Raw genomic sequence first — 13,352 nt, forward strand, 5'->3', positions numbered from 1 at the left:
TAATAAGTAGAATTCAGAATTGTCTTTATTGTCATTGTAACAGGTACAATGAAATTGCATAGAAACCAGTACCAGCATAGCAGTAAATTTGATCTATATCTTATATTCTGTATTGTAATAGAACTTTTCAAATCATCATACATGGATCCAGATGTGATTGTGACCAACTAATCAAGTTGAAACTAAAGTAAACTCATTTCTACACGCATTAAAACTCCAAAACAGCTTAAGCTAAAATGCAGGAACAAATAAGCACAAAAGGCAGTGAACAATTCCATTTAAAAGCGCTTAACAATATGCATATGTTATCGTACATGGACTGAATGATGAAGGCACATAAGCCTCATGATGTTATAGATGATGTTCCCAGAAAACCTGAAATTATTTCTGATTATCTTGAACAAAGCCTAAAAAAAATTTCAAAAAAAATTTAATGGAATTCACACAGCAGTTCCCTCCCCCACTTGGAGCTCATTTGACCTCACCAATATTGGTGGTTAATACATGTAAATCTATCTTACAGCGAGCATCCAGCCGTGCCCAATGTGTCTCCGTCCCTGTCATCCTTTGTGGAGGAAAAATGAAGGTCAGAGTCAAATAGGATGGCGTCCTTGGCAGAAAATGTAATGGTAAGTGCAGACATTATTCCACAGCTTTGCTCACCCTGCCTTGAAATGTAGAATTTAACATTTTTTTCCCATTTAACCACTGGCTACTCAGTGAATACTTATAACAATACACGAATGGAGACAATAGGCAGAAGCTCTCTGAATGTCACATGTCAAACGTTGATTGGCAGCTTGGTCTAAAGAATAGGTTTGCTCAGTGGTTAAATGCCTGCAGAAATCGGTTTTTATTTAAGTCTTTGCGTCAGAGCTAGAACACTTGCTGTGTTTGCGCAGGGTTGAAAGGGAAATACACCAGAGCTTTATGTGTTTCAGAAAATCTTGAAAGGGACGATATCTTGAAGAGATTATGTACCCACAGAGATGCCATGCTGCAAGTTTCCCAAGCAGAGTTATTTGAACAACAATTTAAGTGCCCATAACTACTTTGTGGCAAAATTTCTTCAAACGTCTCTGCATTTTAACTTAATCTTTGCTGTCCCAAATGCTTGCACTCAAACATGCAGAGTCTAATTAGGACTTCTTGGTAGTTCTTTCAGCTTAAATGTTTTTCACTGCAGTACATGTAATAGAGTGAAATTAACATTTATGGGAAAGATGAAAATAAAGCACAGCTGTGAAGTTGTGGTTGTTGTGCAGATTCTTGCCCTCCTTGATTTGAGTGCAACTTTCGATAATATTTCTCACACCACCCCCCTTTTTTCGGCATCTCTCACACTCCATTAGACTGGTTCAACTTCAAATCTCTCAAACCATCCAGCTCAAGATTATCAGATCACAGCCTTGCAAATCACTCCCGGTGATCCCCAGGGTTGTGTTCGAGGGCCCTATCTCTTTATCACCTATACCACCTTCCCCTTTGGCAATACCATCCAGAAATTTAAGAGCCCATTCCACTACTTTGTAGATGACACACAGCAATCCATGTCCTCCAAACCAACTTCCTCCCTCATAACCTGCTTCTTGGAAAAACAAAAAAAAATCCTGTTTCACTTCAAACTTTATAAAACTAAACATTGACAAAACAGATGTTTTCCCAATTGGAATCTAATCCACACTGTCCAACAGGGATGGCTTTTCTCTCTCACAATTGACATTTCCTCAGTTTTGAGTCTCATCCTGGATGGTACACTGCCGATTCATTCACACATAAACAATATTACCCAGTCTGCATAATTCCATCTACGTAACATTCTTGATTTCCGCCCCTCCCTCTCCCTGTGCATCACATCTATTCTTGTCCACAGCCTCGTCACCTCCCGCATTGACTGCTGTAACTCTCCCTCACAAATCCCTGCGAAAGCTTCAAACTGTCCAAAATTCAGCTGCTTGCATTATCACCAACACCCCCTCTTTCCAACACATCCCACCAACTCCATTGGCTCCCTGTCAAATAAAGGATTGAGTCTGAAATCCTTCAACACACATTCAAACTCATTCACAACCTCAATCCTCGTTATCTGTCAGACTTCCTCCACATTTCCATCTCTGCCTATTGCCTTAAATCCTCTTCCTCCATCCACCTCACTGTGTTCTCTCCCAATTCAGCAACATTGGTTGTAAGGCCGTGAGGCACTATGCTCCCAAACTGTGGAAGTCACTTTCTGTGATTACATCATTCAGTTTTTATTCTCTCTTTAAGCTTTTATCTAGTGTTTTATTGCTTTTATTCTTATCTTACAATGTCCTTGAGTGGTTTCAAAAGCACTTTAAATAAAATGCATTATTATTATTATTATTATTGTTGTTATTATTATTATTATTATTATTATTATTATTATTATTATTATTATTATTATTATAACTGATGTGTTTTTTCATCTGTGATTTGGAAAAATGTCTGTATAAATAACCATTCATCCATCCCCTTACACACAAGACATGTGCTCATGTGATTACAGTTATTCATGCAGTTATCACAAAGCGAACAGTGATAGTGTCAACCTTAGGCACATACATTTTTTTTTGGTTCTTTTTTGGTGTGGGTGGGGGGGGGGGGGGTGAGTAAGCACACATAGGGGGAACATGCAGATTATGAATTTATATTGATGTAAGAGTGCCAGCCATGTCTTCATCGTGGGGCCCGGATTTTAATTTGTTACTTCAGATATGAGACACAGAAAAAATTAAGTATTACAACTTATTCTTTTACTTAGGAAAATCAATCCACACACTCATCCTTTATATTGCCTATCCATCTTGAAGTCACAGGGGGCTGGAGCCAATCATAACTGACATTGGGCAAAGGTAGGACACCGATCCATCATGGGACAGACAGAAAGAGACAGAAAATGTACCTGCTTTCATTCACAAATACAGTCAACTCGGAGTCAATAACCTCAGCTATGTGTTTCTGGACAGTAGGAGGAACCTGGAGTACTTGGAGGAAACCCATACACACAGAGGGAAAACATGCAATCTTCACACAGAAACACACCCGAGCCCAACCCAGACTCAAAATGAAAATAGTCTTACTGTGAGGTGAGTGCAAATCATTAATGCAGCCCTGACATTACCCTTTTTAATCTTTTCAAACCATGAGAAATCCACAAAATTGCATCTGTGCTGTTTTTCAATACTGGCATTATATACCAATTTATATATTCAAGATATAAAAGAGAGAGAGAGAAGAAGAGAGTGGAATGCAACAAGAAACCTCCACCAATCTACACTCTCAGCTAATATCCACTGATGGACCTTAATGTGCATCTATCAAGTAAATACTTGCCATTTAGTTTTTTTGTAGGGGTTATTAATTAATAACATCCATTAGATTATTGCTATGGCCTGGGCTCATTCCAATTTCCACTATTTCAAGATGTTTGACATCACAGCGTAATTAACTTAACCTTTGGCTCTCTCAAGGCACTGCTGGATCCCTTCACTATTCTTCACCATCCACTCTCTGTCTGCTGCCTTTGCCAGCCTAAGATTTGTCCTTGGCTGTGTCAGACTCATCCAGTTGTCTGTCCCATTGTTTGAAGGAGGCTCAAAACAACTATTTCGATGCATAAAACAGGAATCTATTTTATGACCCTGCCCAGTTTAATCTTTAGTGACTGTGACTGGTTGCTAAGTCTTCTAGATATACAATAATTGGGTTGAAACCCAAACACATAATCATAACATATGTCTGTCTATGCCACTCTCGCTTTATTTATTAAATATTTACTTCTATTGCGCAACAAAGTCAATCAAAAGGTTTTTGAATTCCTGCTTATGTTTATTATATTGAAATACTCTCACCCCATTATTTAAGATTGTGCCTGTTTTAAACAAAAAAAAATGGGGGGTGGGGGGGGGGGGGGGGGTGGGGGGGCTGTGGGCTTCATCCAATCACTCCTTGGCAAACGCGACCATCAGCTCAATTAAAAGCCTTGTTTAAAAACTTGTTGTTGCATTTAATGTTACTCTATTTGTACTTGGTCGCCTGCTAAGCTCACTCAAACTGAACTTTTAATTGCACGAGCATACGATTCATACAGGATTTTAGTAAACATAATAGATTTGGGGTATCCTCCCACTCAAATTCTGGTACCCACTGTGCCCCCCTCCCTATAAATTCCTCAGGATCCGCCCTGGGAAACTGAGGCACCCCCCCCTCCCCCCCTCCCTCTTATCTACGGAGCTGATGTATTACCAAGACAGTGGTCCACTCCAGAGCACGAAAAGTACCAGGAAGTGATTTGTACTGTTAACGCCGGCTTTCGCGCTCAAATGCGAGGATATTTATGTTTATATATATAACAGATATATATATATTTCTTGATCGATGATCTGTCGGAGTTGGTGCGTCAGATGTGATAATGGTCCACCCCGGTGGAGGCAGGAACAGAAACGGCGCGTCTGTGGACGGGAAGCTGCTCAGTGGCTGTGCGTGCGCGCACCTCCCCTCTGTCCGTAGCGTGGCGCACGGGCGCAGAGCGCGCAAAGCCTCCTCGCTTTACGGAGTCCGCTGCTCGCAATTCCTGCTCTCCGTGCCAGAGCCTGCAGCTGTCTCTGTTGCGTCCCACTGCCGCTGTTGTGGGAAATTTTCGTCCCGCATGCCCCACCGACGGCAAAGTTGTCCGTCCCCACCCCCTTCCCCTTGAAGTGTGCGCGCAGGAAACAAAACGAAGGATATCTCAACTTTTGAACAATTTTTTAAACATTGTTTGGAGACTGACTGAAGAATGTGTATGGCGCACCGTCCGCGTGTTGACTGAAATCTTTGCACGGCCATAGGAATGTGGAGTACAAGTCTATCTCAACGGTGAGTGTTAAGCGTTAATTATTCCCCTCTGTGCGTATCTCTGTGTGCGCGCGCGTGCGTGTGTGTGTGTGAGTGTGTGCTGAGCTGCAAAATTAATTCATATTCAGAGCTTGAATGGCAAGTCTGTGCACGACAGGATTTCAGTCCAAATGTCATTTAAAGTGAACAAAAGCAACTGTGGCGCAGCCTGCATAAAACAATTGTGTCTTTAAAAGTGGCTGAATGCAAGCTTGAAAAATCTAATGTTTCCTCGTGTGTATCCCCTCCTCTTGCAGTAAAAGGACCTACCTCTGCCCCTGACACCATGACCACAGACTTGAACTTGACCTCTCTGCTAAATGTGACGGATCTGCAGAACCACTCAAGAGGATGTTCCCTCACCAAGACAGGTTTCCAGTTCTATTATCTGCCCACCGTTTACATCATGGTGTTCATCACCGGGCTAGTGGGCAACAGTCTGGCCATTTGGATGTTCGTGTGCCACATGAGACCCTGGAGCAGCATCTCCGTCTACATGTTCAACCTGGCCCTGGCTGACTTCTGCTACGTTCTCTCGCTGCCTTTTCTCATTTTCTACTACTTCAATAAAACAGACTGGATATTTGGAGACGTCCTGTGCCGACTGCAGCGGTTCATCTTCCACGTGAACCTTTATGGGAGTATTCTGTTTCTGACCTGCATCAGCGTTCACAGGTACACCGGGGTGGTGCACCCGCTCAAGTCTCTCGGCCGATTGAAGAAGAAAAATGCTGTTATCACAAGCGCATTAGTCTGGGTGGTGGTTGTTCTGGCGATCTCCCCCATCCTTTATTATTCCAGGACTGGCTTGAAGCGTAATGCAACCACTTGTTATGACACCACCACCGAGGATGAGTTACCGGGTTATTTCATCTACAGCATGACTTTGACTGTGTTTGGGTTCTGCATCCCGTTTATCATCATATTTTGTTGCTACGGCATGATTGTCAAAGCGTTAATCTGCAACGATATGAACAACGCGCCTCTGCGGCAAAAATCCATCCACCTGGTTATTATAGTTCTTGCAGTCTTTGCCGTCTCCTACCTGCCTTTCCACGTGATGAAGAACCTGAACATGAGAGCACGGCTGTACTTCCAGAGCCCCGACATGTGTGAGTTTAACAACCGTGTCTATGCCACTTACCAGGTGACACGGGGGCTGGCCAGCCTCAACAGCTGTGTGGATCCTATCCTTTACTTTCTGGCTGGAGATACATTCAGGAGGAAGTTGTCACGGGCCACTAAAAAGCCCTCGAGGAAGGGGGACCACGTCCTTCAGTCCAAGAGCGAGGAGACGGCGCTCAACAGCCTGGCTGAGTATGTGGAGAATGGAGACCGGAGGCTGTGACAAAGCACCTCTGTGTGGACTGGTGTTTGCATTAAGAAACATGATGGAGCAGGGAAGAGTAAATGCACTGCGTAGAGTGAAGACGTCACGTAGAACTCATTGGACAATGGTTTGTAGAACTGTAAGACCCCAGTTAACCCTGTGATAACCATCGCTTGCTTGTAGCCTGTCGATGTTGATAAGCTATTGTACTGTATTGTTCCGTACATGTATTATACTCTAACTGTTAGAGCCATCACTCCTCTCTCTTATCCAGCAGTGGGGTTAGTGTTACTTACACTTTGGACACAATGAACACTATGATGAAACAGGCTAAGGGAAATAGGTTGTCCTGCAGGCAATAATGTCCTGTTCATCAATTTGTCGTGTGAAAATAGGACTGAGAAAGAATTGCACCTTTCTGCAGCCACAAGCTGATGTTACATCAGTGGCTGTTAAGCAGGTGAGAGCTTGTGCTTAAGTAAGTATACCGGGGATGTCTTTTAGAGTAGAAAAAGCGAATGCACTGAACCTGAGATTGCTGCATGGATTTACCATGCAGTCATTGTAATGCACTATGACCGGGGACTCTGGACTCAGAGAGCTACCTATCACTCCTCATTTCTTTCTCCATCTATTACTGACTGGGTCGGGAATGCAGTCGCCTACTTTTTCATCATGACAGCTCTGAGGTTAGGGTCCACAACGATTCTGTTACCACAATCTTTCTCTCCTTAACGTGTTCGCTTTGGATAGGAAAAAAGAGAGAGAAGTCAATATTAACAGTATTTTTGCGTGTATGATACTACAATTAATGTAATATTTTGAGGTGTGCTGTACAGGATGTTGTGGAGTTTGAGAATAGTTTGTGTCAATATCACTAATCCAGATCTTTATTGCATGAATCGGTGAAACACTCCAGTGTTTATCGCAACTTAGAAAACTTTAGACACACACACACACACAGACTCGGTCACCTGCTTCGTGACTCCGTCAACATATTGAAGATTTGTTTGTATGAGATACCTCAAAGTGAATAGTGCACTGTCTCCGTGTTTTGGCAGATAATAATTTCTGTTTTGTGTCCGTTGTAAACATTCTGGAGAAATGATTATGGAGCTCTCTCAGTATATATTTTATCCTGAACAATGTAGATGTTTGATGTTTGTACTAATTTCTTTGTAAATCTGTTGTGGTTAAGAAAGCAAGTAAATCAGTTGTACAGGATATTTGGGGCCACGTGTATCTTTGTCAATAAACTCTTTTATATTTAAAATGTGCCAGAAAGTGTACTGAGGTTCACATAATTTTGCATCGGCAGGTGATTTAATTTCTTTGTCGCATTAGTGCCACCTTGTTCTTAGCAGCCACATGTGTCCCAGGGTTAATGTGTACACTGTTCAGAGTTAAAAGGCTCTGTTGGTTTTGGAGACACTCACACGGAGCTCCGTCCTCCTCTCTGCTCCTACTTGTTCTCCACACTGCCGTTGACTTTCTCTTTCAACACAGCCAGGAGGAAGTGAAGGGACGAGGGAGGAATAAAGAGTGGCACCTTTTTCTCCTGGCTTATCCCAAGACTGCCCTTTGTGTCTGTCACAATGGGAGTGGAGTTATTGATGCAGACAAGGGTGTGAAGCTGTTGCCAGGACCCCACGGCTGTGTGGTGTTGTGGGCACAGGAAACTAACCAACCCTCTTCCTCCAAACGGGGCCCATGAATACAAACGGCTTTTGATTTGCTGGCTTTGAGGTGCAAACTGCACAACTGGCCTCGGCAAAAGTATGTGCGTGCGTGCGTGCGTGTACGTGTGTGTGCATCTTTGTATTTCAGAGCCTGGAGGCAATGAAGACCTTATTCGAGTAGGTGGCTGTTTTCGTCGTTATTTCTGTTTGTTAGGTAATGGTTCTTTGATTTTTCAAAAAGCAGGGTCTGCATCACACACATGGACCACACAGGCATATTAATATACACATCTATCTGTTTGTGTTCACTTTACACGTGAGCGCACGAAGGTTGGATGCAGCCATTGCCAAATCGCAAGTCAACATCTGTGCTTTTGTGCTTCGGTGTCAAATCTTGACTTGCAGAAAGTTGGGATGTGTTCCAGTTATCTCCTCCCTCCCTCCTTTCTCAGCCACCTTTCACCTCTTTCGCGTCTCATCCCACTCTCTATTCTCTTTATTGTGCAGAGGTGGCTAAGTACTCACATTCTCCACTCAAGTAGTACAGATATGTGTGAAAAATCCCATTTGCGATTACACTAATATATCACAATCACTCAAATACTGGTAGAAAAGTGCTTCTGCTTCTTTACCTGTAAGGATGGGGTTGGCATTACTTGTGTTTTAACATTAAAATTACATTTTCTCTTCTGTTTTAGCCAACTTAAGGTTGCATTGTGTTGGAGCATCCAGGCAATTTACATTGATCTATTACCCTGTGCACATGTCTTTGGACTGGGAACCAGTATATCCATAGGATACCATACATGCACAAGAAGAATGTGCAAACATTACACTGAAAACCTGTTTTTCTTCTCACTCCACAGTAGGAGTGTTAACCAGTAAACCACCATGCAGATTTTCTGGTGATCCAAAAGTAGAAGGTTTTTTGGGTGAACAACAATGTGACGATTGTTTGTAAGGGAGTTTTTGGTAAAATTTCATATTAAAGCTTTAAAATAAAAATAACCTCAGGAGTCAGACAGGTAATCTGATTTACAGGAAAATGTCTTGTATGTATATATATATATATATATAACAAAAAAAACTTTCCATCCCTACTACCGAGAGGCAAGATAATTTGATTAAGTGTTGGAATAAGAAAGTTTAATTACACAGCAATAACAAAAGTAAGTGCTGACTGTGAGGAGTAATGGCTGTCGCAATGAACAAAGTCTGTGTATGTGTGTTTTTCACTTTGGCCCCCACTAGTGGTAGGGGGCCTATGAAGCCATCACAGTCGGGACAATGCGACTAAAGTTCTGATCTTTGTTCCTCGAGATTTACCGCAGGGTCTGGCACATCCACATCCATCACTGGGTTGCAGTCTGCTCGGGCCAAAAACTAGCAGCAACCACAAAAAAATAAAAAATAAAACCCAGACGTAATCAAGATGTCAGCGTGTGGTCTTCGGTGAGTAACCCATGATATAAACAATCACGAGACGGTCACAGTGATGTGGTTAAGCTGCAGATTGGAGTGCTTCCATCAACGCCACGTGACAGTGCTGCAGAAACCCACACAAGGCAAAGTGAGCTCACATTTATGTAAATTCTCCAAATGTTGATGCTTTCTGGAATGCACAGTGTACCAAAGGAGCAATATGTACCATAAAGGCCTCGCAGAGCCACTTGTATGGCCAATGCCCCATTTGTATACAATTCAGCAAGTGCCAGTTATGCTTTCTACTAAATCAGAGAAGAGAACTTGTTAACAAGAAAACCAACATTTTGTTCATTGACACTTGCTTACACCTCTGTACTGTGGATGTGCTTTGATATAAACATGGTAACTTGTTTCTGTTTGGCATCAAACAACTACCTGCAAAATTAGTTGCACTTATATGGGTATGTCGCACTTTTTAAGCAATATGATGAACATTGTTGTGAACTTTTCAAAGCAACAAAACAGAGGGGAGACTTCCATAAGACATGTGTGCCTGGGAGGAGGATCTGAGCTCCTAAAACTGGACCAGACGCCTCCGGTCGGGTAAGGACAGCTCACACTTCACTGACAGTCATCACACTCAGGGAGGGATGGAGGCTGTCGATGCATGCCCAAATGCAAACAGGTAGGCCCACGTATGTGGAAATCACATATCACGGATAATACTAATATAATGCAGAGCAGTTAATCATCTGTCAGCAACGATCGCTATATGCCACTTTGCACACAAACATTAACATAGTAAAAACAAAATAATAAAGGTCTGATGAAAGAAGTAGTCACATTATGACTGCTTATGCCGAAGTGAATATGACCAACTATGGAGAAGAGTATTACATAATCAAGGGACATGTTTAGACTCAGACCTGTCTGTCTGTTGTAGCCACGAGCCCAGAGGCATTTGTGTGTGTTGTGTGTGTGTCTGTCTGTGTGCCCACGTGCATACATGTGTGCATGTGTCAGGTCCTGTGTCTGTCAACAGGAATTTAAAAAGTGATCTTAACTCCATTTAGTGTGTCACTATGCTGCGTTCAAGAAACGCAACCCATGTGGTCTATTTTTGTCGATTCCTGCTCTCACTATAATGACTTCTGCCTTTTTTCCTGAAGCCGTCTTTGCTTTTTGCCAGAAAAACATCAGCGGGTTTACATTACCAGCATCACAAGAATCTGTTATTCCGACGTGAACCAACGACTCCTACTCAAATACTTTATTGTAGAATTTTATTGTATACAGATTTATGTTTATTGTCCCTTATTTATATTTGAATGCAACACTTACTGAGGATATAAAACATAATGCAGTGCTACAAAGAATTAAATCACCCAACAGTGCATAAAATGACTAGGAGCAGCCTGAGGCAGATGCAGAATTAAATCCTGCTTTGGATTAAGGACAATAATATCAGTTTGATTAGTGATATGCACCAATGAACTGCTACTGTCAGTATAATCAACAGTTTTACATACATACATTTGCTAAATATTATTTTTTTAAATAATCAACATTTTGACATTTTGCTGTAAATTATTGCTGGTTTTGATCTGCTAATACAATGTTGCTTCTTTATATTGTGTTTATTTTGGTAAACGTGTGCCTTTGCATGTGCAGTTTTTCTTTTGATAATGTAGCAATCGAAAATGATCGGTGTCAATACATATCAAAACAGAAATGTGCATCCTAAAAAAATGAAATATTACCTACATAATGACATTGCAGCGCCATAAAAATATATTCCAGTAGCTGGTTGTAATTGGAAAACCTTCTATTTGAATGGTGGTGACCTGAAGGTGACTATCAATTTTGATCTCCGCCAGACTGTTTTGTTGCTTTCATATGTCTGTGACGACAAGTCCCTGCCCACAACAGATATAGCTTTTCAGAATGAATGATGGCTTATTAGAAGTAGCCTGAGGTGTGGCTGGTTCTGACGTTAAGGGCTATCTGAAATGAAATTGTGGTGAGTGTCTTTGGGGTAATATGTTTTGCTTTTGCCTCTAGTGTTTGTTTGGCCAGCTTTGACCCTAGGTGTGGTTTCGCCGTGTTGTCAGATATTCATTTTGGGATCCTTTATGTACACGTCCTGCCTGTTTCCTGTTTCGAGGCAGTGAGCAATGAAACTGTCATGTTTTGGAACTGGGTGGTTTATTGTAAAGCCGAGCTTAGGACTTGGACAGCTGCCAGCTACATTAACAGTAGAGTAGTAACATGTGTAAGATCAGCAAATGTTAGCTACAACTAAAGGAACAAATATGAGCTAGTATGGAAGACAGAGGAAGGACTGTCACAAGATATATGATCAATATCTATGTGGCCAATCTCGCCTGGCTTCTCGTTGATTTTCTGCCGCGTCTTGGCATTTTCATCAATCAGTTTGAACGATCGGCCTATTGGCTGACATCCACAAACCTATGTCTTTGATTTTTTCACAATGATCCTATCAAGCCATTTAACCCAGACAGTCTGCAAGTCTAAAAGTGCTCCTGCGTGATTGATGTTTGATAAGAATAAAGTTTTTTTGCAATGCTTGTCTTTCGACTTCATGAAAATTTAGCATAAAAAGCTGAAACGCTGTTTCACATATATCATAAAGTGTGCCTTTGCAAACAGCTTGGCAGCACCGGGTGATGACAGCAATAACAGTCAGAGCAGCGACAAGCTGGACTGTCTGATAAGACTCATGAGATAGGGAGTATAGTTTAGAAATGAGTGGAGCTGGAATAAAAAGGCTCCTGCTGCTCAGTAGAATACAGAAAATGATAAGATAAGGCAGAGAAGCCTGAGAAGGAAAGAGATACCATATATGCTGTAGGCATTAAAGAACGTAAGGTGATTTGACTTTGACTCATGGGAGCAGAATGTGTACATGCAGAATATGCAGGTGCAAGAAATGGATAAGAAAATAAAGCAATGAAAAAAGAGAGGGTTGCTTTCTTGGAGATTTCTGCAGTCTGTGAGACTCAAGCCACTTTATCTATGTCATCTATCTATTGTATGACATTTTTCTAAGGTGGGATTCTGGGCTGTGCAGACACAAATGACTTATCAACTTTATCATTTACATGATCCCTAATGGTTTGAGTCATTGCTTTAGCAAAGCATTGCTTCATATTGTATTTTTATAACCAAACAAGTTTCCTAATAAGTATTAGGAAAAAAAATATATAAGTAATTGCAAGTTGGTTGAAATCATTTTATGTGCTTTTGACTGTCCTCCATCTGAAGACTTGATGCATGAAATTGACCATTCCAGTTGGTGCACTCACACTTTGATCACCACTCATATAGCACTCTTTATCTGCAGTAGCTGGGCGGTGCACTAACTGGAAACCAATGCAGAGTGCCAACGTTTATCAATAAAACTCTTTCAAATATTTTATTGGGAAGCAAAAACAGGTCTAGTGCAGATATCACAAATTGTGCAAAACAAGGCTTACTTAAGGTTTTAAAACAAATACAGGACGAGCAAACAAAAAGTAAAGAACAACATTGTAATCAACAATAAACAGAACTTAAAGAAAGAAATAAAAAAGCACAACAAGCTGTAAACAAGAATTTATCACTAAAACTCAATTTCCAACTCTTGTCCTATCTGGTCACCTCTGACACTCATACTCACGATAGCCATTACTCCCAGATAGTTTGTGATATCTATACACTCTATTTCTTTGCTTTCTGGAATTTTTTGGAATGGTATAGTACTGCAAATTCCTTTACAATTCAGAAGCCATATCATCAAAATAAATCAAATTGTCCAAGGTAAAACAGAAATACAAAACACATCTTTGCATAATGGAGACCTGCTTGTATACATGTTGAAAAGGTTTAAACAAGTCATTTTAATTCAAATGTGCGAATTCAATTAAATTACCTCAAGATTCAAAACTAAATTTTTTCTAGGATCCATACCTTGCAAACAGCTAAAATAAACAAAACAATAATAATAGTAATCAGAAGAAAAC

At 41.1% G+C, this 13,352-nt stretch overlaps 1 protein-coding gene across 1 annotated transcript; it reads left to right on the plus strand.

The window, feature by feature from the left end:
• Positions 1–4,539: 4,539 nt before the first annotated feature.
• On the plus strand, positions 4,540–7,596 carry p2ry1 (purinergic receptor P2Y1). Its single transcript, XM_080507020.1, has 2 exons — positions 4,540–4,878; positions 5,154–7,596. The coding sequence occupies exon 2, from the start codon at positions 5,183–5,185 to the stop codon at positions 6,242–6,244; it is 1,062 nt and encodes a 353-aa protein (XP_080363146.1). The 5' UTR covers positions 4,540–4,878; positions 5,154–5,182; the 3' UTR covers positions 6,245–7,596.
• The last annotated feature ends 5,756 nt before the right edge of the window (positions 7,597–13,352 follow it).

Source organism: Blennius ocellaris (assembly GCF_963422515.1).
Source record: "Blennius ocellaris genome assembly, chromosome: 2".
Classification (NCBI taxonomy): domain Eukaryota; kingdom Metazoa; phylum Chordata; class Actinopteri; order Blenniiformes; family Blenniidae; genus Blennius; species Blennius ocellaris.